This window comes from Eriocheir sinensis, chromosome 17 (assembly GCF_024679095.1).
Source record: "Eriocheir sinensis breed Jianghai 21 chromosome 17, ASM2467909v1, whole genome shotgun sequence".
Taxonomy (NCBI): Eukaryota; Metazoa; Arthropoda; class Malacostraca; order Decapoda; family Varunidae; genus Eriocheir; species Eriocheir sinensis.
The window spans coordinates 7866931-7894707 of NC_066525.1; the positions used below are offsets into that span (position 1 = coordinate 7866931).

General features: G+C 41.3%; 2 protein-coding genes across 4 annotated transcripts in view; one reads left to right on the forward strand and one right to left on the reverse strand.

Annotated features, from left to right (window-relative positions):
- The window catches only part of LOC126999888 (uncharacterized), a 145178-nt gene that overhangs the window by 105342 nt on the left and 12059 nt on the right, over positions 1–27777 (forward strand). The window lies entirely within an intron of this gene.
- LOC126999887 (uncharacterized) lies at positions 13889–27766 on the reverse strand. The gene is made up of 5 exons (XM_050863012.1): positions 27630–27766; positions 24972–25137; positions 18416–23159; positions 18022–18126; positions 13889–17552 (listed from the first exon to the last, which is right to left on the reverse strand). Exons 1-5 carry the CDS (start codon positions 27641–27643, stop codon positions 17401–17403), a joined length of 5181 nt encoding a protein of 1726 aa, XP_050718969.1. The 5' UTR covers positions 27644–27766; the 3' UTR covers positions 13889–17400.

Consider the following 27777-nt stretch of genomic DNA (forward strand, 5'->3'; position numbering starts at 1 on the left):
GGCGAGGGAGAGGAAAGGAGGAGGCGAGTGTAGCGATTGTCTTAGCGGGGCGTTGTGACCTTCGTGTCGAGGTAGAAGAAAAAGACGAAAAGGGGAAAGAAGAACGGGAAGAACAGGAGTCTTGATAAGGGAAAGAGAGAAGACAGGAAGAAGCAAGAAATATAGTATATAAAACTAAAAAAGAGGAAGAGAAAGAAGAGAAAAATGAAATGAAAGAAAGTGATACTGACTTAAAAAAGGAGGAATAGTTGAGGAAACAGAAGGATGAAGGGACAGGTGGGAAAAGAAACAGGTGGATCAAGAGACAGGTGGGTTAAAAGAATAAGTGAATCAAGAGACAGGTAGCTCAAGCAAGTAAGGTGGAGGTGGATACGGAAGTGGAAGTGGAGATGCTCGAGATACAGGAAGGTGGAGGTGAAGGTGGAAAAAATGGTATTTCGGGGTACATGTGAAATCGCATGTGGGGTCGGAGAGGAAAGATGGAGGCTTATGCTGAGATGTGTCGGCGTACAAAAGGTCAGAGGGAAGATGGAGGTATAGAAGGGTCATAAAGGTAAGATTAAGATGTGTGTGTGTGTGGAGGTGTATATGCAAGTTCTCTGGCTTCAGGTGGAGGCGTATGTGGAGTCCCGGGGTCCAAGGTGGAAGGTTTTTCGGGGTCCAGGTGGGTCATTAAGGGAAGATGGTGAAGGTGGAGGTGTATGTGGAAGTTCTTTGGGCTATAGGTGGAGGCGTATGTGGAGTAGTTCCGGGGTCCAAGGTGGAAGGTTTGGGGTGTCCAGTTGTGTCATTAAGGTAAGGTGGCGAAGGTGAACATGTGGATTTTTTTCAAGGTACAGGTGGAGGCGTATGTTGAGGTGGAAGGTTTTTTGGGGGTCCAGGTGGGTCAGGGGAGCGAATGAGGAGGCGCTAAGGAGGTGCAGCAGCCAGGGCGGTCCAGAGGCAGACATGTTGTTGCCGCCATATTTATCAACAACACTGATTTCCAATACTGGCCAGCTGCACTGTTTCCCTGGCCTCCTCCTCATCCTCCTCCTCCTCCTCCTCCTCCTCTTCCTCTTCCTCCTTCTCCTTCTCCTCCTTCTCCTCCTCTCTCCTCTCTCTCTCTCTCTCTCTCTCTCTCCTCTCTCTCTCTCTCTCTCTCTCTCTCTCTCTCTCTCTCTCTCTCTCTCTCTCTCTCTCTCTCTCTCTCTCTCTCTCTCTCTCTCTCTCTCTCTCTCTCTCTCTCTCTCTCTCTCTCTCTCTCTCTCTCTCTCTCTGTCTATCTATTTATCTATATTTAGCAATCTCTATCTCTTTCTCTTTTTCCTTCACCACCACCACCACCACCACCACTGCCATTGTTGCTGTCACCACCACCACCACCACCACCGTCATGAACAACTCCACTTATCATCGTCGTATTTTTAACCTCGGTCGCCAAGCTCCTCGTCCTCTTTTTTCGTCACACTGCGAAGGTTTTTCAAGCTAGCGGTGGCGGTGACCGAGACGCGATATACTCAGGACGTTGACCCAAGAAGTTTCGTATTATTCTTTTTTTCCTTTTTAAGAGTTGTGTTTTGCGATCAGACCCGAGATAGGTAGGCAGCCTCCTTTCATCCGTGTCCCCTGTCCAGTGTCCACTCAGCAGTGAATGGGTACCGGGCGTTAGTCAGGGGTTGTGTTCTGCCTCCCTGGTGTATATGGGTGTAATGCGAGGGTCCAGCCTTTTTTTTTTTTTACAGCAAAGGAGACTGCTCAAGGGCACAAAAAAAGGAAACAACAATAAAAAAATCCCGCCACTCTCTGCTCCTAAAAAGAATCCAAAGAGGTGGCCGAAAGAGAGGTCAATACCCAAAGATCCATCACTATGCAGCTTCAATCCCTTTCGAGGTGGGTTCTGGTTAGCGAACACGAGTCCAACACGTGAGCTGATCATGGTAAACAGCACACACGAACAATCTACATCTCTCACCGCCGTAAGGAGAGGCAGCGCAAACACAAGTATTCTAATCATCGTGTTGCTGTTCCCGGCCGGAGTTTTGTGGGATGAAGAGAGAAAACAATCGGGTTTCGGCGTGGAGGCTAATACTCGGCGCGGCTCCAAGACAAAGCTTCGGGCGGGCGAGGGGCGGATGAGGAGCGAGTCGACCAATACTTTGCTCTTGCGGCGCCGAGAGTCGATATCTTATAGCGAAGGAAACGCGTCCGCCGGAGCTCTACGTGGTTTATATGTGCGTCGTTTTCATTTTCTGCCTCACAATATGGAAAAAAAACTCGAAATTATGAGAAGTTAGTACAAAAGGCGCCTGTCTCATTTTCTGTCCCAAACTGCAGAAACTTGAGATTGTTAGTACCAGTAGCACAAAAGCACAAAAAACTCTGGCGAGATCGATAGACGCCTGACTTGCCTTATGTGAGCTATAGATGAGGATTTATTGATATCGCTGACGCAGTGCTGGAAAACTATCAACGGCAAAGTCCATTTTAACCAATCCACGGGTACTTCTTAGGTTAAACTGAAGTAACCGGCGCTCACTGCTTCTCGCCAGTAACATGATATCACGGCAGAAACAAGTTACCGGACCCGGAACACTCAGCGTCCTGCTGCTGGATATAATAGAGGAAGAGAGAGATCAGTCGAAGATATAAACTCAGATTTATGTATACTCAAAGGCAACGATTAATAGATAGATAGATAGACAGATAGATAAATAAACAGATACACACATATAAATAATCATCCCCACGCTTTTCCTCCTTCCCTCCTTGCGGTGCCTCCCTCCGCAGAGCCTCGCCCTCCGTCAAGGCGGCTGCGGAGCCTCGCGCCGCCCCCCTCTCGGTGTTTGCTTCCTGTCCTCAGCACGGCCACGGACCAGGACGCCACTCACCGAGGAGGGGCGGAAGCCGGCAGTATTTAAGCACTTATTTTTATTTTTTTTTACTTCTCTTCTTTTCCACACGGTAAGAACCTCTTCTCCACCCGCCCCTCCCCTCCCAGCCCCGCCCCGCCCCGCCACCCCCCCGGCCCAGCGGAGGCTACCCATGAATATTAATAGCCCCGGGAAGTGTGTTTTCCTAAGTGATTGGGAGTAAGCTGAAGAGGCCACTCCACCCGCCGCCCTGCAACCTCAAATTACCGGCCCCGCCGCCGGCGCCGCCCCGGGCCATCGCGGGGCCGCCACTCAGCTTGGTGCGTCGAGGGCTGGCGGGCCATCACTTCGTCGGGGTAATCGAGTCTCAAATTAGCTGCCGTGTGCTGAAGTGAAAGATTTGGTTTATCGCGGCAACGTAATTTATGAATAGTTGAGTCATGGAAGCCAATACTATTCCTTGGAGGACGGCAGGATGTTGGTCTTAGAATACAGTGTTGTGCAGCCACGCCAACACCAGGCTTGACCCGCGCTGCCCAACGGTGTAGAGTTCAACACCTTGATTATTAGCAAGAGATGTCTTAATAGTTGATGCTTCCATATCTGAACACCAAGCAGAAGTCACTCCTGCCTTTGTCCGCGTTATACCGCAAAAAAGTCGCCAAGACATATCATAAGGTGCTCTTTATGGCCCAGACCAGGACAAGACCGGAAAGACTGAATTACGGTTGTTTTTTTATGACCCAGCCAAGGACAAGTCACACGACGAGTAGTGTTCGGAGTGTTCTTATGACGTAGGAAACTAACGATCCCTGTTGCTGATGACGATAGCGAATACTATCTGGGCATTATTATCGTTATTATTATCACTGACGGGTAGGATATGTTTTCCAGTCACCCTTGGAACACTTAAGTCTTGTTTTGACACTGCCGCCAAGTCAGCACCTGAAACATCGCCTGATCGGATCAACGCCCGCTGAGCCAAACACAATGTGACAACACGACGTATGCGCTTCATCCGTCGCTCCGCAAAACACGCCCTCCCAGTCATCCGGAGCACTCGTGTATATGGAGTATGGAATGTTTGTTTTGTCCTTTTATTCCTGTCACATTAACTTTTTATTACTAACGTTGTATTTGTTGTTTTCAGTATTTTATTACTAATACTGCTACAAACACTATTTTTTTTTTTTTTTACAGCAGAGGAGTCAGTTCAAGGGCATAAAAAAAGGAACAAATGTGAAAAAAAGTCCGTTATTCACTGCTCCTATAAAGAGTTAGAGGAGTGGCCGAAATATAGGTCAATTTCGGGAGGAGAGGTTACCAAAATACCAATAATAACAAGAATAAGAATAAGAAAATAGCACTCCCTAGGTGCTACTACTATTACTACTACTACTGCTGTTATTACGAAGGACTTGTAAATTCTTAAAAATAAAACCTGCCACTAATGAGAAAAGTTTATCAATGAAATATGAAACAGGATCATCTGAGCTTGGTCGTATGAAATATTTATCATCGGACCTTTCCGTGAACCATCGACAAGTGAAAAAAAAGTGAGCATCTCCTCTTGCCCGGTGCTGCCTTAGTCCGGGCGGAGCGGAACGTTAAGGTCACTGATTTGAAATACAAGGAGCCGCTCTGCATATTAAAAGCGACTTTTTCACAAGCCACGAGAGCGTCAACCAGGGGTCACCATTCGGGCCAGTGTCGCGAAGTCTGGAAACGAACTCTTGTCATATCAAACTTTAGGTCGTTATTTTTTTTTTTTTTTTTTTTTTTTTTTGCACACGTGAAGGAAGAGCAATAGACAGGCAGGTAGTAAAATATATGCTGCCTTTTCCCCGGTTTTTAGATAGGAAAAGAAAATTTATTTTTACCTCATGCCTTGGTATGGGAAGTGTAATAACAAACGATTCATTGTTAAAGTGTTCTAAATTCAACAACAGTCCTGACGAAACATTAACGTCATTTTTTTTGGAACGGATGATTTGGTTTTCGTTATCTTTAAAGATATAATTTTTCATCCGCGTGTGTGTGCGACGTTTCATGATTTGTAGTTCATGTTTTCGATGTTTATTACGTACCTCTTGTGTGTCTTGTTTCTGTAGCTTTACTGATATTTACAATGTCGAAATAACTTCATCGATTCCTCTTCCTGTCTTGAGTCAACCCCGCCACACTGCCTCGCCTTCCCTTCACCGCCACCACCAAAGATCTAAAGTAACCTCCAGACTCCTCGACCACCTCCAGAGTCGCTCCCCGCAGCCACCGCCTCCTCTACTTCCCCGCCCAGAACTCGCGCCACCGCCTTACACATTTTCCGATGTTATTATTCCCTTTCACCTAATGGTGTAAGAGGTGGCTAATGTTCTCATTATTTTCGCCACTTACAGGAAAAGCGGAAAACGTTTTGTGCCGATTCTATTTCCATTCTCTTTGCGGTGAACACCTTGTTGAAGGGGAGACCACCACACTTTCAATGTTTATGGTACGTTTATTTGAACAAGACTTTTTTTTCATTTCTGTATTTTTTTATATGTTGTGTTTTGCCTTTACAGTGTAACAATATTTTTAACTGACCAGACACCTTCCGTTCGCTGTGCCTTATGGTTCGCACCACCAGTTCGTTTCTTCTTTGAAGTTGTCGATAGGTTTTAACTCTGCCGAGGGCCTGAGGGCAGTCTTTCGTCTGTAAAACCAGGTTACAAATATTAAGACAGACGGAAGATCATTTTCGAAAAATTTTGACAGTTAACTGCAGTGTGTCGGTAGTCAAACAAGGAATAACATTGCGTTGAATTCTCTGAGCGTTTGCCTTGCAAAATATATATCCCTTGAGAAAGTAATTGGGTTTCGTAATCATATATGTAAAAATACTAGTTGTAACACGCGACAGTTATATACGTACGTAAGAAGAAAAAAATTTAAAAGATGCGAATTACAGTGGCAGCACTAGTATAGAGGAGGATGAGGAGGAGTGGTAGGGAAAAATATAGCAAGTGTAGCTTTATCATTCTTGTTCTTTATTTTTTACCAAAAACAAACAAAAATCCAAAAGAGAATACACTTGCAAACATCCTCTTGTGCTGGTCCTTCATCTTCAGCGTGGGAGGGGAAGGAGACAGACCTCACTCACTCGCTCACTCATTCATCTATACGTCTTTCACTTCATATCTAGGAGGTAACGGCGATGCGTGGCTGTTCCTCTGTGTACTTTACCCAACCCCACGGGCACCTAGAACCCAAGGGAGGGGCGGCGTACACGAAGGGGAGTGGGGGGAGGAAGGGGGAGATCTAAACTCAGGTGAGGGGGAATAGGAAGAGCTGTGGAGGGCCCTTCATCGCTATTCCCAAGACCTTTGAAATATTCACCGTGGAGTCCTTTGATCCCTGATATTACCGATGTGAGTGTGTGTGTGTGTGTGTGTGTGTGTGTGTGTGTGTGTGTGTGAGGGTGCCAAGTGAGGGAGACGGAGGGAGGGAAGGAGGGAGGTGCTGTGTGAGGCTGTGGTGGTGGGAGGTGATGGAGGAGGAGGAGGAGAAGCAGCAGCAGAAGGAGTAGTGGAAGTGAAAGGAGCTGAAAATGAAAAAGACCAGAAAAAGAGGATGAAAAGATGGAAGAAAAGAAGAAAGATATGATGCAAAATATCCCCCCAAAAAAACGAAGGATAGAAGGCACGAAGACTTTACTAAATATCAGGAGAGAGAGAGAGAGAGAGAGAGAGAGAGAGAGAGAGAGAGAGAGAGAGAGAGAGAGAGAGAGAGAGAATATTAATAAAATCACTCTTTGTGTAACCTCAGACTGCTGTTGAGATTTCTTTTATTTTGCGAAAAAGAAAACGCAGCTGTGGCCTTTGCGCCTCCTCCTCTTTCCATTTTCTTCGCTTTGCTCCTCCTCCACCTTCTCTTCCACCACCACCACCACCACCCAACACCTCCTCCTGCTCCTTCTCCTTCTGCTCCTCCTACTCCTTCTCCTCCTTCTGCTTCTCTTTCTCCTCCTCCTCCTCCTCCTCCTCCTCCTCCACCTCCTCTTCTTCTCCTTCCTCCTCCTCTTCGTGCTTGAATATATTTGCCTCTGCAAGCTGGGGCGTCAAGTCAAGCATGTGTCGCTCCCTCGGGAAATGGAATTCACAAAGTAGAGTAAAAATGGTGTGAGCGTTGGGCGACGGTTTGGGGAAGCGACAAAAGATAAAACGATGAAGAGATCTAAATACGACACACACAATAACTCTGATTATTTTTAAAGGAAAAGATTTAAACCACACAAGAAAAACACTGCAGGTTGATTTTTTCTTTTATAATTGTGAGGGAACGTATCTCATCATCATTATCATTATCAGCAATTACTAGTCCAGTGCACGATAAAGGTTCTTACCAGTGTCCTGAGCTCTCTCTTTCTAATATTAGTTTTCTCCATATCCTGCTCCGTCCAATCCTTAAATCTCACCTCTCCACCCGGTTCTCTGTCCGCCCTGACTTCCACAATCTTAGGAATGCCTTAAATGATATATACATAGATAGATAAATAGATAGGTTGATATATAGATCGTTGAGCCATTGTTCCTTTCATTCTGCAAACTTATCTTCATCTTCAGATTGTGTTCCTTAATGCCTATATCCTGAAATAACTCTACGCATTTAGTTTACCGATTTTTAATTATTTTTCTTAGATTTTAAATGACTTATACATAGATAGATAAATAGATAGGAAGATAGATAGATCGTTTAGCTATTGTTCCCTACATTCTGCAAACTTCACCTTCAGATTGTCTTCCGCAATGCATATGATATCTTGAAATAACTCTACGTATTTAGTTTACCGAGTTTTAATTATTTTTCTAAGATTTTCAGCGTTATGGTTTATCTTGCCTCCGCTTACTGCATGATCATATGACTTTTTGTATCAGTATCTGTAAGGCTTTCTGATCTGTATTTCAGTTGGATACGTTTGGTTTCCTTGACCCAATTTCTCTGAAGATCAAATGAGCACAATACGCTTTTGTTTTCCTCTTCAGTCCTCTCCTCATTTTCCTCTCATTTTCCTAATTTTTCCTCATTTTCCTCATTTTTTCCTCATTTTCCTCATTTTCCTCTCCTCATTTTCCTCTTCAGTCCCCTCCTCATTTCTTAACACTTTTTTTGCACAGTTATGGGTCAGAATATCCCGAATAGATTCTCGTTTGTCTTCTCCTTTTTTTACGGGGGTACTGTTTAATATATTTCCTCTTCCGTCAAGAGAAAAGTTACGAAGCATCCTTAACACTAATTTGATTATTCTTTTTCGGCATCCTCGTCGGTCTTTTTTTAAATGAAAGCTGCGTGTTAATTAGCTCATTATTTGCTGATATATTTATTTATGTTACCGTTTCTGGCAGTATTTATATGTTAGCCGTTCTTGCAGTATCCGTGCCAATCATTCTCTTTAACACTTGATCAGTCTCCTTGCCCTAAAAATTCTCCCTCTTCACCGTTCCGTGTTTCAGCAGGTGTCGGCCGAGTCTCTGCGAGGTGGTGTGTTGGGGGCAGGAGCCGTGGTGTTTCGTAAGGGTCCGGCCGCTAATGGTGAGACGTTCAACTGAGTAGATCGTTGTAAGAAGTCTGATCTCTCTGTTCGGTCCCGCGGCAGCTGAGACACGACCTCGGGACAAAGAAGATTGTTATGGCGTTTTCTAGGTCGTGTGGACGTTGTAGGGAGACGGGTGATGAGCTGACGGATTGTGTGTGTGTGTGTGTGTGTGTGTGTGTGTGTGTGTGTGTGTGTGTGTGTGTGTGTGTTTTCTTACCTAATTGTATTTTTCCAGGATTGAGTCAAGCTTGCTGTATCCCGTCTTTTAAATAACAATCTCATGATGTTTTTCTTTCAAACTGAAAATGTTTTCTTTGGCACACACTCGCCTCCTTCCGGTAATGTATTCCACTGCTCTGTTCCTCATTCTGAAAAGCTAAATTTTCTTATATGTTTTTCTTTATCTTTTCTTATTTTATGTCTTACTGTTTCTTTTCATGACCCTCTAGCTGGATGCTGTATACTCATTGTACGTGTGTGTGTGTGTGTGTGTGTGTGTGTGTTTGTGTGTTTGTGTGTGTGTGCTTAACGTAACCTTGTCTACGCCAGTGCACTCATGTTATTAATCTAAGGAACGGAATAATGCAAGGAGAAAATACGTTGTTATAATTTTATGCCGAGAATATCAACATTAGTAGTTTTCATGTTGTTATTATTATTATTATTATTATTATTATTATTATTATTATTATTATTATTATTATTATTATTATTATTATTATTATTATTGTTATTATTTTTTTATTATTATTATTATTGTTGTTGCTATTGTTGTCGTTGTTGTTGTTGTTGTTGTTAATTATCACTGTTCTTTTAAGGGTTTTTGTTTCTTTTATTGATTCATGACATAACAACAAAGCAAGGAAAAGAAGTGTGTGCAGCCCGTGGTAGAGATTTTCCCTCATCTATATATCGCAAGCTTTCCCTTCCACACGTTTCTTAAGCCGTCATTTAAAAACACCTGAGGCAGCCCTGCGACACACTCAGTTCAACGTACCCGAAGAGCCTCATAGTATCCGATCTACTTATGTGTTGCCTACTCCACCTAGCTTGTCTCTCCTCCCCCTAAACTTTCTCTTCCATGACCTTAATCTTTTCCTCCTCTTTCTCCTATTCTTATACATCACTTCAGCCTTTCAACGCTCAAAAAATTAGTCCCTCGTCCCCTTTCCACCTCTTCTTCATTCTATATCTGCTTCCCCTTTAACCTTTTTCTCCTGGATCTTTTATTACCTGGACATTCTTTCGACGGATTACTAAACCTCACACTTTTTTTACAGCAAAGGAGACAGCACAAGGGCACAAAAAAAAGGAAACAACAATAAAAAAAAAGCCCGCTACTCGCTGCTCCTGTAAAGAATCCGAAGAGGTGGCCGAAAGAGCAATCAATTACACACCTAAAGCACACAGAATTATCTCGTCATCCTCTTCATTGTCCTTCATCCCCAATTCATCTCTTCCTCAGTCTGTCTCTGCTTTCTCCTTTAATCTCATTCTTCTACTCATCACATTATCAAACACCAGCACATTCTTTCAACGCATGACTAATCTATAAGCGCACACAATTATCCCTTCATCCTCTTCATCGCCCTTCCGTAGCGTCAACAAATTCGCATCACTGAGTAGAGTTCGGCGTCTATACTCAGCGATGGAGGTGGATCGAAATCGCTCGCCACTCGACCCTCTCTTGAAGGGGCCGAGCACGTCCCTCTCACTTAGCTGATGAACCTTGTGTTTGTGTCGGTGTCGGCCCGAACCACTTTTGTATCTGGACACGATTACTGCATTAGTCTATTGGTCAGTTAGGGGCACTGATGGTGATGGTAGGTACTGGTGGTGGTGGTGGTGGCGATGGTCTCTTCCCCTTTCCCTTCTACCCTCTTTTCCCATACGGTCTCTCCCTTTTTCTCCCTCTCCCTCCCCTTCTGTCTCCCTCCCTCCGTCCTTTCTCCCTCCCGTCCTTGTTGATGCTAAGATAAAAGTCTCCCATCGGTCGGTCAATACCTTCGAGGAGTTATAAATTGGAGAGAGAGAGAGAGAGAGAGAGAGAGAGAGAGCACACCGTTTTGATACAGAGTCGTGAGGGAGTCGAAGGAGGCAATTGGTCAAAGGCAGGTATTCCTCTCTCCCCTCCCCCCCTCTTCTCCTCCCCCCTCCTCCCCCCTCCTACCCCCCCCCTGAGTGATGCTAATGGAAGCCAAACACGATGAGTGAGTTTTGCCAAGACTTCACACATCACTATGATTGTGTTTGCCCGCCTCTCTCTCTCTCTCTCTCTCTCTCTCTCTCTCTCTCTCTCGCTCTCTCTCGCTCTCTCTCTCTCTCTCTCTCTCTCTCTCTCTCTCTCTCTCTCTCTCTCTCTCTCTCTCTCTCTCTCTCTCTCTCTCTCTCTCTCTCTCTCTCTCTCTCTCTCTCTCTCTCTCTCTCTCTCTCTCTCTCTCTCTCTCTCTCTCTCTCTCTCTCTCTCTCTCTCTCTCTCTCTCTCTCTCTCTCTCTCTCTCTCTCTCTCTCTCTCTCTCTCTCTCACACACACACACACACACACACACACGTACTGTTTTCTTTCCCCCATCGGCTGTTTTTTATTCATCAGGAGAACTCGGGGCCACTCCTCCACCTCGGCTCATGTTTGCCACTCGACAGCGGAGAGAATGCACTCGAGAGCCCTTCCGCCCCTGACCCGGCGTAGGGCGCTAATTCGAGCTCGAGTTAATAAAAAAGCTCCTCGCGGCCACTCGTTGGTAGCGTGTTGAGGTTCGCTGATGAGACTAATATCCTAAGGTACTTGACTTCCACCTGCACCTAAGAACGAGTGTGCTTCGAGGTAGGGAGGGAGGGAAGGAGGGAGGGAGAAAGGGTGCGAGGGTAAGGAGCTCTATGCGTTGAGGTAAGGAAGAAGGGTGCAAGGGTAGGGTAAGGAAAAAGGAGTGAAGGTATGAGATGGTTTTGGTGTATTGCGGGTTAGGACAGGGTAGGTCATTTGGACGAGGGAGGGAGGAAGGAAAGATGTGAGAAAATAAAGGTTGAGTAAAGGAGTAAGGAGTAAGGATATGTGGTGTGGGTGTAGTGCGGATAAGGCTTAAGGTCAGGACAGATCATTTGGACGAGGTAGGGAGGGAGCAAGGGTGCGAAGGTAGAGAAGCGTTGAGGTAAGAAGTGTAGGTATGCGGTGGTGTGGGTGTAGTGTGGATAAGGATTTAGGTCAGGAAAGATAATTTGACCGGGGCAGTGTCGGTGCGTGAGGCTGGAGCTTGTCGTTTAAGGATGAGATCTGCAATTCGAGGTTGTGGGTGAATTTGTGGGTTGCGGGCCGAGCAATATGTCAGATTGTTGGTTGATGGTGAGGTTGTGAGGTTTGTGAAAGAGGATGTCGGAAGGTGTGTTCCACTGGTTTCCAATATTGATTTCCGTTAATTGGGCAAGTAATACCACGTGTGAGAGGCGACCGTGTGCGGGGAGAGTGGGCGGGGCGGGGCGTGGGTTGGGGCGGGGTGAGGCACTGCTCCAGCCACGCCAGTTCACCCACGGAGCCGTCCTCGAGGCAGCACGGCAGGATTCTCGCGCCCCAACCCAAAGATTCTCATGCACCGCCTTCAACGACGGTCACTAATGCCAGATTCTTAAACGTCTTCTTGGTATTTAGCAACCGTGATGTGGCTAGTTTGGCTTTTTTTTATTCCATTTTTAGGACGGAGTTAGCCAGAAGTGTTGGATTTTCAGAGTTAAATCGACATATTATAAACTGATATTAGAAAATTAACCTAACCAACTAACCATGCCTTGAAGAACGGGTCAAAGAAAGATAAATCAGCCAAACTATTGTTGATGAAGACCAATACGACGTTAAAAAAAATCAGACATATATCAATCCACAAAACATGATGAATAGAAGATATCAACTCTCTGACAATCTACCCTGTGAACTATAACTAAAGTGTAAGGATGGCGCAGGTGTTCTATACGCTCTATATACACTGCCAATTTAGTTTCTACAATGTGACGGTCATCGCAAAGGACAGACCCCCACCACCACCATCACCACCACCCCACCCCGACCTAGAGACCCCCGGATTATCGTGCATCACGTGTATTGTCAGGCGCCGGCAGGGGCGAGGGAGCGCCACACTCCGCGCCAGCTGGGCCGCGGCTCATCAACGACCCGGGGTGTGATGTATGCCAGGCAGCGGCGTGTCATGTCCCTCCATCCTTATCTGTGTGTGTGTGTGTGTGTGTGTCAGAATCATCACCAGCCTATACTATTCCACTGCGGGACATATAGGCCTCTTCCATGTTTTTCTTTCCGTTTCTCTCCTGTTCACCTAGCTTCAAATTTCGATGTAAACATTCCGTAGAATTATAATTTCAATCCGCCATCTGCTGAACGGCTTCCCCTTTGAGTCTTTTTATATCACTTATTTCCCAGTCTGTCACTTATTAATTAGTCTGTGTTGTCCAATCGCATAGGTAATCACTGTAAGTTCTTGTCATTGTTTTATCTATAGTTTAATGGAGCTGATTGTCATCTGTTTGCATAATATACTAGCCTGCTGTTGCATGCCTGACTCCCTGTATGTATTAAATAATTGGGTGAGTGGGGACTCCATACTGCCTCATTTGCCGCTGTGCTGCCCTGGAGAAGCTGCCTCGCTGAGTTGTACCTTCGTATTCGACCTCTTTACCTATCCCCTCGTTGAGTCTCAGGTTGCACCACTTAACATGGAGATCTCGTTACTACACTTCATCCATTACGGCATCACAAAGCTACGCCTTGATATTACGCCTGTTAGGCCTAGTCCTCTGCACCCCCTTTCCCCTCACACATACACACACACACACACACACACACACACATCTCCGCCCAGAGTTGTGTTCCCCTTTCCTCCACGAGTCCTACGAGCCCCTCCCTGGCCTGTGGGGGGAGCTATAACCGCCACACTCTCCTCCCGTGGGCTGGAAACCTGAGCATCTCCTTGGAGGCAGATAATAAGTAAAGATTTGTACGTTGCTGCTGCTGATGATGATGATACTATTGTTATTGTTATCATTCTTGCTACTGTCCATGATGTTGATGTTATATTTGGTTATTATTTTTTATTTGCTTGAATCAGTGTCATTTTGAATATACATGATAGTTTGTTTGTTTGTTTGTTTGTTTGTTTTAAGCAGAAGGTCACCTCAGTATCTAATCATCATTATCATCTTCAACCATTATTAGTCCACTGCAGGACAAAATCCATTCCTAGTGTTCTCCACATTTCTGTCTGAAGTTAGTGAAGCTATTCCATCCAGCTCTGACAAATCCTTTCCACTTGGTCTTCTGTTGGCCCTGACTTTTATAATTCTAATGTGTTTCCACCAGTACCATGCAGATAACGAGGGCCAACTGCTTGTGTAATTGATTTGGCAGTTCCACACAATCATTCCCACTTGTTTAAAATAGATACGCATGTCAGATCTAAACAAGTTTTTCAGTCTATGTTTTATTATAAAAATGGCACACTTATAAACTTGTCCATCATGACAATGAAATGGGCCCAATGGTAAAACCCATTAGAGGGTAAACATTCATGTATGGCTCACCCACAAAAAACTCCTATCACACAGAGTATAACATAACAGCAGAATAAATGCTCACTCATGCTTTCTAGTGAATCAAAGTTTTAAGTGGCTTATGTGTCACAATCATGTGCTTAGCTTTTGAGAGTAAAGTTATTTTGCAGCAAAACAGAAAAAAATAATATGACATACAACAAAATAACAACCGAGTAGAAGTTTCAGCATATTCTTGTAGAGTCAGATGCTTGAAAGACATGATTTTTCCTCCAACAATATTCCAATAGGTCTGTGGCTTTAGAAATGTACAATAATAATGACATGAATTAAGAGTGAAGGAGATGCCATTAAAAAGAGGGGACTTATAAAGTTGCATAAAAATGCAAAGCATAATATTTGTGCTGTGCTTCTGTAATCCACCACCACAAACACCCAAGCAGTCTCATGCATGCACATCTCATAAACAACAGTAAATTATAGCAGCCAGAGAGCAAATGCACAGAAGTCAGCATTCTTACTACATTATTGGACAGCTATTATTGGAAAACAGGAATCAATTTGTTTAAAGAAAACTGTGAAAAGCCACTTCCCAGAACAATGCTTAGCTCATGTCAACCACCAGAAAGCATCAGTTAGTATTTATTCAATAAGTCAATGTATTAAACACCTGATATAACACTTTGACTTCTACAATAGTATGTATTTTATATTCATAATAGTTAACACTACAATTCCAATGAATATCAAACATTCACAGACTTGACTAGAAACGTGACATCCATAACTATCATTGTTGGATGGTTATAGTTGAAATGTGATAGAACCTTAATATAAATGTATAATGGCAAATTTATTTTAATAAGTTACGACTTCTAAAAAAAAGACAAGGTATAAATCATATAAAAATATATTTGCATCTCAACTTTCTGCTGCTTGCCTCAAGATCATTGGAGTTGTACAAACATTTGACACTTCTTTTCATGCAGCTGCAAAGTGCAATGCTGCAATAACTCATTCCACATTATTATGAGGATGCAGCTGCTGTCGTGTGGTAGCAAACATTCATAACTACATCTGATTTTAATTACCCCATAACTTCAGCTGCAATAATTTCTGCAGAAACCTAACATGATTATATGGCAGCAATACAGAAACAGAAATATCACTTAAAGCTTATGGACATTAACAATAATATCCAATATACTAAAGATAGCATTAATGAGTAATAATTTCATGCAACTATAAATTCAGATCATACATACACATCTTCATACACATCTTCCCACAGCCACGACTAGCTTTCAGGTATTGAGTTCCTTAATTTCTTTGTTCTTAATTTCCTAAAATGTACACTAAACTTCAGAAAGTAAATACAGTAAAAACTTATCATCCCAAACAACACAAAGCAATTTTTTATCTACAGTAGAGTAGTCATAACCCTGGATTAGGACCAGAAGAGTATACAGTCCCAAGAGAATACTCATTAGATGTAAATGTTCCTACACATCAGAGTGCCTGAGTTTGGGGAGAGAAGAGACAAGTGATGTTCACTTTGGCCGGTGTGTACAAGAGAATGGCAGTGACATGTATGTTGTTGCTCAGCACTTTTCAAAAGGCTATTCCACGTTTCTCAGTGAAATGTTCCCCATATGTTATACAGACTGTTCTCTGATTATTTGCATTTTTTTAATTTTCAGTATACAGTACTTCCTGATACCTTCAATGCATGATACCAATGAAAGAAACTATTATAACATTTTGAAAATAAATACTTTATTATCCTTCATTCTGTAAACTGTTTTTCTATATACAAGATAAATTTTGTCATTTAGGATTGTGGAATGGTGCACAAAAAATATTAAAAATCTCAAGGGAACCATCATTACAGCGTTCCCTTAGTCCACTTTAGTTAAGATTCTAACAGAGTTTAATACTTAAAAGTGCCATTTTTTAGTATTCTTAGAATATTGATGCCAAGGTTGGCTTTGAAACTTGAACAGATAAAAAGAAATATGGAGAACAAGTTTTTGTAAATGGGAAACTTGGTCATGTTGTAAATTAAGCTGTATACATACATAAATTTACTATTCCTTTTAAAAATCTAACATTTACTCTGAGGTTCACTTAGAATACTTGATTTTACAGATCTTATACTTTGTATGATGGGAATAAGCATGACTAGTTAATATTGACATGGTAAGACAAGGTTAGGTTTATACCTTAAGTGATTTACTAAAGCAGGAGTCAGATCATTGAAAACTGTCTCTCAGACAGCTGATTATTTCATATATTATCTGAACCTCTGCAACCCATGCTGATCAGATAGCTTTGCTGTATACTTATACTCTTCCCAATGAAAAAAAAAACATTATTACAAGTAAAATCACATATTTATCACAGTAATTTTAGGTACAAAATATCCTTAACATAGTGATTGATTCAACAGAAATCAGTAATTTACCTATTTCTAAGTAACTGCTTGTAACCCATTTGACTTTTCAAACTAAACAGTGCATTAATGATTTATTTGAAGGAACTAACACACAGATTATAATAAAAGACACAAACAGCCATGCCACTGCAAACTAATATCATTTCATGTCTTTTGTTTCACCAATGCCCACCTGTTTTTTCAGCAGAATGTTCCTGCCTTGGAAATATAAACATTTACACTCCCTGAGGTTGGCTGGTTTGAATTTAGAGGACTTTGGTCTTAAATAAGACCACATGCTTAACTGTAATTAAACTAATTCTTAATACTGTTAAACTAAATAAAGTTTTCTGAGAACACTTGCACTGACAAATGTAAAAATGAAATGAAGAACCTGTTGCATCTTCAGTGTTTCCAAACCACTACAAACACAGGAATCCCTACTCTTACTAGTAAATACTGGCAGTTTGTTTATGCCTATGGAAAAGATAAGCTATCTTATGGCACCAACTATTGTAGTAAATTCACTGTACCAAATCTAAGACTTTCATGGGTAGTAGCATGATTTCTCTTTATTCAGTGACCCAGTGTTATAAATACTATGGTCAACAGTGTGCATATTGTCGGAAACTGTTTTCAAATATATCATGTAAGAGGAAACTCATTGAGCAATATTGTAAAAAACATGACTATTCCAGTGTCATACTAAAAAATTGCTAGAGCATGTGACTGCAAAATCTACAATGGAATTTGAACATTTAAAAATACACAAAATGTTCTAAAACCTGAGTAACTTGTAACTTGAGCATACTGTAGCTACACCTTTATTTCCATGGATCTTTCATTTGTGCAAACATTTATAAAAAATTATATTGTGGGCTTTGTAGCCTCACCAGTGCTTCTTTAATGTCATCTACTCTTAATATTGTAATAAAATGAAAAAAAAAGCTCTGGCGAAAACAAATGGAGTTCTTCTCTTACTCTGCACTGGACTAGTCATGATAGACAGCCTCGGCCACCACCAGCTGCAGTATGTCATAAGCCAAATGACGTTGGTCAGGCCCCAGCAGGCATTCCACTTGGCTCACTGACTCGCCCACCACACAGCCCTCACGCTCCTGGGCCTCTTCCAGCAGGTGATAGGCTGAACAAAAAATGGCATATCTTACTAAAATAAAAGCTAGAAATTTAGAAACCTACAGAATATTGCCACAACTTTTTCTCATAGATGAATCTTTAGTAGAGGTTGAGCTTTGACAATCCAGATTACTATTATTCAGAGCCTTTTTTGTTCTGTTTTTGGCCTGGCAGGTGTACTACATGCCTTGTTTTGTGATGACAGTGACTATATGGCTTAGAAAACAAACATCATTTTATGTACTAATATGTGTATAGATTTTCTGGTGCATGCCTTTGATTGCTAGTTATTCTATTATACATCATTTTCTATAATACTGCACTTCATAGGTCCAAAACTTAACAGATTTTAAAAGCTCAACCAGGACATGTGGTTCAAAAAGAGAAAATAAAATAATTACTATATTCAATACTTCTCTGGCAATATACTGATACAGCTCTTTTGAAGTTTCAAAGTTGTTTACAGGTAAATGTACCTTTTATAAAGACCTCCAGGCTGAGTTCATCTTCCAGCCTCGCCCTCTGCTCCTCAATCCAGCAATACACACCACCACCCCCGGGCACCACTCCTCCGTCCCGGTCTGAAAATCAGGCAGAGATGAGCTGATGCACACACAGTATTTGATATGGCTATTATGTCTAGAGAGATTCATCAATCTGTTTAAAGTATCCTAGTTGATCACTGCCTTTTTTTCTCTCATTACTTCACCAGTTGACTTAGTATCTAAGCCTACTTAATAAGCAATCCTGGAGTGAAAACCATCCATAATGATGTGAATTCAGTAGGAAATTAAATTAATTATGAGGAATAGAAACACCACCCCTTGAACTAGAAGGGCTATCAAATGCTTAACAAAATAAATCACAAACCTAAATGCCACAACTCGGGAAGCTGCTTCTGGTTTTCTTCCCTTCGGTTCCCTTCATAATTTAAGAGAATTGCCATTGATTGCCGTAGATTTGCTAGGTCCTCACTTTCCTCGTCTGATGAAGAGAAGAGTTCCGTGGCTTGTGGATTCACATTACTGGGGTTGCCGGTGGGTCCTGCACACACACTTCCACATGCTCTACTCTGACTTGCTGCTGCGACACTTTCTTGACTTCCTGAATGAGGCTGCTGTTGGGTTTTTTTCCCATTGGTAGCTCTGGATATGTTGGACTTTCTTCCTCTTGACCTGTCATCTCTTGAGGTAGAGTGTGATCCCTGCAGTAAGTCAGTTGTCTTTACACCAATGTCCAACACTGTAGGTCGGGCCCTGGCCGGACTACAAGGGATGACTGGCTGCTCAGCTAAGGACTGTGATGAACCTTCTAAACTGCGCGGGCTCCTTGGAACTTCATCGTTTAGGGTAATCTTAATTTCCATTGTCTGAGAGTCTTGTTTTGCTTCAGTTTTTTGCTTTCTATTTGTTTTGGCTGTAATCAGTGTTTTGTGTTCAGTCTGTTCCACTTGATTGCAGTCAAGACAGTCATTTTCACACTCAGATTGTACTCTTTCATCTTTCTGCTGAGTAGAGGTCATGAGTTTAATATGAATACCACTTGTTGATACAGGACTAATATCTTGAAGATTGTCCTTAGAATTCCCATCTAGTAAAATGGTTTGGGTAACTTCAGAAGTCTGTGCACAAGTAGAGGTTAAATTTTGAGTAGAACTTTCCTGCTTTCCTTGGGGTCCTATAAACCCAGATGAACCGGTTACTTCTAAGGAGTTGGAAACAAGGAGCCAGTCTGGGTCACCTTTGTGTGCCTTTTGTAATTCAGAGCCACCACTTTCACTTTGTAGTTCAAGTGATCCACTACGGAGAACCTGAGAGTTGCTGCAATCAGTACTTGACATTTGACATACACTAGTCTTTTGAGAATCAATACCACTATCAGTTGATGTTTCATCTAATTTATTTGAATAAGAAAGAACAATGTTGCTTGGCAATAGTTCTGATGGTGTTCCTTCATCTACAAACTGTTCATTTATCTTTCTTGAGCAACACACTTCTTCAGGTTTTTTATCACACATTTCCCTTGTAATATCATTGAAGTCATCATCTCTGATGCTTGCTGTACTTTTGTTATTAATCATATCAAATGTATCCTGTCCAAAAGCAACATTTGTTTTGGTTTCAAAACTAATTGTATCCTCTGTCATTTTCTGGTTATTATTTTGTGAAGCACCATCAACAAATTTCACTGTAACACATTCCACTTCCTCTTGCTGTGAAGAGTCAGTGTCACTTTGGACTCTTTCTGAATCTGCTAAACTTTCAAGGTCTTTCTCCACTGTCTCTTCAGATTTACTTCTTGTTGGAGTCTTCATGATATGCCTTGATGAGAATCTTCTTAAAATGCCAGAGAGTCCAAGCTTTATACTTCCTCTCCTTGTAGGAACTGATGAGTCCGTTACTTTTGGGATATTTGATTCTGAACTTGCGCTAATTGCACAACCCTTGACTTTTGATGATAAAGGCGTCTTGGGTAATTTAAAACGGTTATCACAATTCTGATACTTGTATTTAACTTGAGGTGACATGTGAAGACGTAGCTTTCCAAGTAACCCGCTCTTTGTCTTTGTGGAGACCTCTTGAGTTGCTACTTTTTTATCAGGGATTGTTCTTTCCTTTCCCATGATCAATGAAGGATCTGTTTTTTGAGCATTATTTTCACCTTCTCTTGAGGATACTGCATATGTGCCTTCCAGACTCTGTTTGCTCTCTTTCAAAAGCACAGTCTCAATGACATGTGTATGTTTAGGATTTCCCTCACAGCATCCTTGATGTATAGTATCTGCAACAACCTCCTTTTTGTCAATATTATAAGTGCTATTCATAGCAGGTGCTTCTGATGGGGCGATGAAGCTATCACAGCTTCCCTTCATGTCAAATGTGCTATTCAAGAGAGGTGGTCCAATTGATTTCCTTTCTTCTTCAAAAGTTGATTTTTCAATCTGAAAAGTGTCATTTAATACCAAAGGTTTTTGCACAGTATTTGTTGAATGCAATTTTGAATTGCAGTCACAATTGGCCCCTTTACACTCTTGGAGACCTTCCTTGAGAGTAAAAGTGGAGTTCATTATGACAGGTGTGCATTGCTGCTCCAAGAAATTATCAGAAAGAGTCTCTACATCTGTCAAAGATTTTGTTACCTCTGTTATTTCAGACTGCACTTTTCTACATTCTTCAAATATTTGGGCCTCAGATAATACACTTATCACATCATCACAATCTTTTCCCCACTGCTTACGTTCACCTGCTCCTCTGTACACAAATACACAATCTGAAGGACCTGTTGTGTCCATCTCAGAGGCTGTAGTTTCCAGGGGAGACTTTTCCAAATCAGCAGTGTGAACTGCACCCCAGCGTGCACGCATGCTGGGAGTTGAGTGATGCGATGTGGCCAGATCCTCAGAAGCAGCAGACTCTTTGCCTTCGTTAAGGCATCCCTGAGATATCAATTTCGGGATACCATTTTCTGCTAAACTGTCCTTCTTTATCTTTTGTTGAGTAATCTTATCATTGGACACATTTCCTTCAGTATCAAAGCTTTTTCCAACAGTAATTTTCTCACATTGGGCACTTGACTCATCACATTCAGTATTTGAACTTAAATTCATGCTTTTCTGGCAGACAACTACATTAAATGTTCTCTCTTCACACCCACTCCTCATGACCTCCTCCATGACAAACAAAGAGTTCTTATCACTGGACCTAGATGTAGATGGTTCATGAGGCCAATCATCACTCTCATGTGCATATGAATTCTCTGGGATGCCTGTGGCATCCTGGTATTTGGTAGTACTGTGCAAACTGTCTGCTCTTTTGAAATTCTGATGTATTTCTCCTTTCCCATTGGTATCATTGCAAGTCTTGTCATTTGGCTTTAGAGTTTCCCCTTCATCATTCTGTGGCATTGAAGTATTACAGAGTTTTTCCTTCTCATAAGCCCACTGACGCCGTTCAGAGACCATCTGACTCATCTTCTTGGTACGCTCCTTCAGAAGTTCTGTCATTTTTTTGTGCATCACTTGCCTCAGTTTTTCTGGTGATACACCCAACAGAGCCTCCTCTTCATCATGATCGTCATCCTCACTGCGTGGACTGCCTTGCCACTTCAGACTTTGGTTAGCTAACTCTTTGACATCCTTTGGATTCGGTAACTCAACTTCTCCACCTGGTCTTGGCTCAGATTTGTACACTTTGTGGCTTTTATTCACTTTGGGAAAAATGTTTTGCACTGGCTTTCTTTCTTCCAAGGCACAAGAAGCACCTTTACATGGAGATACACACCTAGCAACAGCCCCTTCAGATTCGGGAGGTTCCTTTGCACATTCTTTTGCTATACCTGACACAAAAGCCTCCATATGCTTTCTCTTGTCATGAACAGCTTTCACTTTTTTAGTTAGGAATTCATCAGCAAGCCAACCTGGAGACCTGGGCAATGCATACACCTCGTTGTCAAATCTAGAACCTACCTCAAAACCTTTACTTATTTTGTCACCCTGCTTTCCTTTTCTCAGACCTGCACTGTCTAGCATGAGGTTAACTTTGATTGGCGATGGAGTCTTGTTTTTGTAATGCTGGTGTTGTGGCTTTAGATTATTTTGCTTAAAAGCATGAGGTACAGACTTTGATCTCCTTTGATATCTCTTACTCTGTTCTGCCTGAGGTTGGTGCTGATCTTTAGATGATAGTATATCCTCACTTGGACATCTCTTTCGGCTGTCTTTCCTTAATCTCTCAGTGATTCTGGGAGGTGCCTTAGGCACCTTCTTCCCACCAGGAATCGCTTGTTTGGCAGCCCTTGCCACAGACTTGCTAGGAGACTTGTGGACTAATTTTCTGTTGAGAGAGACTCCATACTTTGCTCCAGGCTCTGTTATGTCTGATGGCCGTCTAGGAGCCAGCACTCTCTGAGATGAGGCGGGCAATTGATATTTACGTTTCACTAGGGACTGCTTTAATTCAGCCTCTTCACATCCAGAAATAAACTTAGATACTCTTTTGAAGATGAATGCTTTGCGAAGCACTGCACAGATGGAAGGTCTGGCCTGAGGCTCCCTCTGGAATATTTGGCTCAGCAACAAGCGAAGGTCTCTACTGTAGCGGGGAGGTACTGGTGGATAAGCACCTTTAATAATCTTTAAGATAAGTGTCTTCATATTATTAGCTTCAAAGGCATGTCTGAGTGTTACCATTTCATATAAAACACAGCCTAATGCCCAAACATCACTTTTGTTGTTATATGGCTTATTTTCACACATTTCTGGAGACAAATAATAAGGTGTGCCAATACATGTTTTGGCCAACTCAGATGAACTATTTAAAATCTTAGCAATCCCAAAGTCTCCCAAGCGAACTTTTCCATCATCGGTTAAAAATATGTTCTGAGACTTAATGTCACGGTGAAGTATCTTGCGGTCATGGACGTATTTAACGGCAAGACACAGCTGTACAAACCAATCCAGAACTCTGTCTTCTGGGAAAAGGATGCCATTCCTCTTGGTGATAAGAGAGTGGAGGTCACCACCAGCACAGTAGTCCATTGCTATGAGTAAGAAACCATCTTCTTCACAGGAACCTTGGAACTGTGTTATATAAGGATGCGACAAGCTTGACAAGACCTGCAATTCAGAAATGCATTACTCTCCCATATTTTAAATATATACATATGCGCTAAAATGGAAAAATAAAACTACAACCTCTCAAGATTCACAAGGCCTAACTACGTTGAATATGTGCAGCTCTTCAAGAATTCAGTATTGATTCTTTAAATTGAGAAGAGCATCTAGCTAGCCAATAATTTTCAAAACCTTAATCTTGGCCCAAAAACTTACCAAGCCAGTGGCTTTTGTGGGGTTAAACTTTATTTCTTTCAGGCTACAAACACATCAACATTCTCAATGCATCAGCAAAGATATAGCAGTTACAATGGATCTTTGCCAAAAGTTTTAGATATGCCCACAACTGTAGCCACTTAAGTCCCTTAAAATTATGTAGAAAGATAGGCAACATTTTAGCAAAATGTAAGTTTAGATGACTTAGTAAGAAGAAGGGAGCTGATGAGACGAAAAGCCATTGATTCTACTCAGTCCAAATGATCTGTGTGTGGAAACCCTGCAGACATGAGAGGCATACTCCATACAAGAGCAGACAAGGCATTTGTATATAGATAGGTCTGGAAAGGAGGAGAAAAGTGACGATGATACAGAATATTTAGCATTAAGGAAGTTGTAATTTCAAAGGATACTAATTATTCATACGGCTTTCTTCTTCACCAATAACATAACTCTATCTAGATCAGTGGTTCTTAACCTTTTTACTACCACGCCCCCTCTGGAATTGGTCCTTCCCTCCACGGCCCCCTTGAATCTATGAATAAAATTTCATCCCAGATTTTAAAGAAAATGGTAAGACGTAAGTAGATTACAGGAAACTTAAAGTTAAGGTGATACTTTTGCATTATTTCATAAAATATTCAACATTAGCCCACGCTCTTGTTAAGAGAATAACAAATATAATTAGAGAAATTCCTAGTTTTCCCTAGGGCTCGCACCCCCCCCCTGGAAATTACTGACGCCCCCCAGGTTAAGAACCACTGATCTAGAACATTAGTGCTTAATGGTGCAGGTACATGACTGGCCTACTATAGTCCAGCGACTCTAACTTGAGCCCTGTGACTTGGCCGGGTAACCCCCCATTGTTTGCACATCTAGCGATGACCTGTGAATGGCGATCTGTCTGACTGTTAGTCTGTACGTTATCTATTTATGGAATATATATATATTTATGGAATATATATATATATATATATATATATATATATATATATATATATATATATATATTTATGGAATATATATATATATATATATATATATATATATATATATATATATAATACGACTGAATGGTGTTATGAAGGGCTTGGGATTTGAGGGAAAGACAATGACTCTGTAAACCTTCCATTTCACTTGGCAACGTGGCTCATGCAATGGTGCCGCACCATTCACCCTTCCGCCACCATGGAAGACTCACATAGGTCTCACTCTCACATCCTGCACAACCAAGCAAAAGATATTATATATAACGTAAATAAGAGAGAGAGAGAGGGGGTAGCTCCTCTGAGGAGAGTGGTCGGGTGATGTGGCATTAGTGCAGCTCAGGGGAGCCGTGCCTAAAGGCTCAAGTTAGATTCGATAGACTATAGAAGTAGCTAACAATATATTTTTAACTGGCAAAGTTGCCAGTTAAAAATATATATAGTAACTTAGTTCTAAGCTACTAAATATAATATCTAAATAGAATATTAATATATATATATATATATATATATATATATATATATATATATATATATATATATATATATAGATATAGATATAGATATAGATATAGATATAGATAGATAGATAGATAGATAGATAGATAGATACCTGGACTTCTCGCCTTGCATTTTCCACTTCCTTATCGGTCATGTGAGAAATCTTGATCTTTTTGATGACATGTTTAGTGTCTGAGGGACCATGGAGGGCCAGGTGAGCAGATCCATAGGAGCCAGTCCCAAGCTCATGGAGGATCTGGTAGTCACTCAAAATTAACCTGTAAGATGAATGTTGTTAAGAACTTAAAAAGGTAAAATACACAATTTCCTTCCCAACCAACATTATATAGTTTTTTTCTTTACAATGTCATAGAATCATCTAGATACATACAGATTTTCATCTCCTGTTACCCTCTCTGGAAACTAATCCAAACCTCCAAATAGAAGGGCAAGCTTTAACCCACTAGTGACGGGGTATTATTCCTCTGCTTTTGAGAGAAGTTAACCTCACTCAAACCCAATCTATGGACTTGGTGTTGTGTTGGTTAGGTGGACACCAATGGGTAGACTTTAGCCATCGGTACCCACAAAACTAACATAGCACTATGTCTCTAGATTTCCCTCAAATTCTTTTCACTCGACCCATGGGCGTTAAATACTTTCTTGCTCATTGTACCATGTCAATTATATGAAAATAAAAGTCAACAAATAATGGTACTGATATAACATTCTGGGCTGATGCTAACTGAAAGCAAGGCCATGGAAGACTGCCTGCACTCACAAATTGATGCTGGTAAATGTATAAGTTTAGTTAGGACATAAGGTGTAGTTAATTAGGACAATAGGTTTAGTTAGGACAATAGGGTTAATTAGGACAATAGTTTTAGTTTAGTTATGACAATAGGTTTATTTTAGTTAGGTAGTTAGGTCAACAGATTTAGTTAGGATTATAGGTTTAGTTAGTTAGGACAATAAGTTTATTTTTGTTAGGTCAATAGATTTAGTTAGGATAATAGGTTTATTTTAGTTAGTTAGGACAATAGGTTTATTTTAGTCAGTTAGGTCAATAGGTTTAGTTAGGACAATAGGTTTAGTTAGGACAATAAGTTTAGTTTAGTTAGTTGGGACAATAGGTTTAGTTTAGTTATAGTTGGTTCACCCAAGTCTGAAGTGTGCATTATTGCGCAACGGCAACCTGCACCCACATGGCGTGTCTGATTTCATATGCTAGTAAACAGTCGTCAGTGTCAATAATATGTAGGCAGCAATAACAAATACTGTCAATTATAGTCGATTATAAGATATTAGTAGTAATGTCGCAAATAGCTGTTTTGTTAATATAAAGCCTGCCAATTTTTCTCAGTGGTGGACAACTTCAAGACTGTTTAAGAATCATAATCAGCGATCTTGTAAATTAACAAAACAGCTATTTGCAACATTACTTATATTTTTCTAACTCATAATTGACTGTAATTGACGCTATTTGTTATTTCTGCCTGCATATTATTGACACTGACGACTGTTTACTATGCGTAGGCTAGCATACAGTATCCACGAAATAGGGCACACCATGTGGCTGCAGGTTGCCGTTGCGCAATAACGCACACCAGACTCGGGTGAACCGACTATAGTTAGGACAATAGGTTTAGTTAGGACAATAGGTTTAGTTAGGACAATAGGTTTAGTTAGGACGATAGGTTTAGTTAGGACAATAAGGTTTAGTTAGGACAATAAGGTTTAGTTAGGACAATAGGTTTAGTTAGGACAATAGGTTTAGTTAGGACAATAGGTTTAGTTAGGACAATAGGTTTAGTTAGGACAATAAGGTTTAGTTAGGACAATAGGTTTAGTTAGGACAATAAGGTTTAGTTAGGACAATAGGTTTAGTTAGGACAATAGGTTTAGTTAGGACAATAGGTTTAGTTAGGACAATAGGTTTAGTTAGGACAATAGGTTTAGTTAGGACAATAGGTTTAGTTAGGACAATAGGTTTAGTTAGGACAATAAGGTTTAGTTAGGACAATATGTTTAGTTAGGGACAATAGGTTTGGATTGGGACAATAGGTTTAGTTAGGACAATAGGTTTAGTTAGGACAATAGGTTTAGTTAGGACAATAGGTTTAGTTAGGACAATAGGTTTAGTTAGGACAATAGGTTTAGTTAGGACGATAGGTTTAGTTAGGACAATAGGTTTAGTTAGGACAATAGGTTTACTTAGAACAATAGGTTTAGTTAGGACAATAGGTTTAGTTAGGATGATAGGTTTAGTTAGGACAATAGGTTTAGTTAGGACAATAGGTTTACTTAGGACAATAGGTTTAGTTAGGATGATAGGTTTACTTAGGACAATAGGTTTAGTTAGGACAATAGGTTTACTTAGGACAATAGGTTTAGTTAGGACAATAGGTTTACTTAGGACAATAGGTTTAGTTAGGACAATAGGTTTAGTTAGGACAATAGGTTTAGTTAGGACAATAGGTTTAGTTAGGACAATAAGGTTTAGTTAGGACAATAGGTTTAGTTAGGACAATAGGTTTAGTTAGGACAATAGGTTTACTTAGGACAATAAGGTTTAGTTAGGACAATAAGGTCTAGTTAGGTCATTAGGGAACAAATTAAAGTCATTACCGAATCTTATTGAACTCGTAAACAAACCAACCCAGCCAACGCTACCTTGAATAACTACCTGTCACTCGTAATTACCCCACTGCCACCTGTCCCTCCTGTCTCCATGATGCTTCTGACAGACACTCGTACCCCTGAGGCTCACCTGGAGGGGTCCATGGCGCCAGGGGTCAGCGGGCTCCTTCCCTCGGCGTCCAGACATCCAGTGGCCCGCCCCGCCCCGCACACCTGTCACAACAAATCTTGATCCTGATGTCACAGAAAGTAGTAGTAGTCGGTCAGGAGTTTTGCCT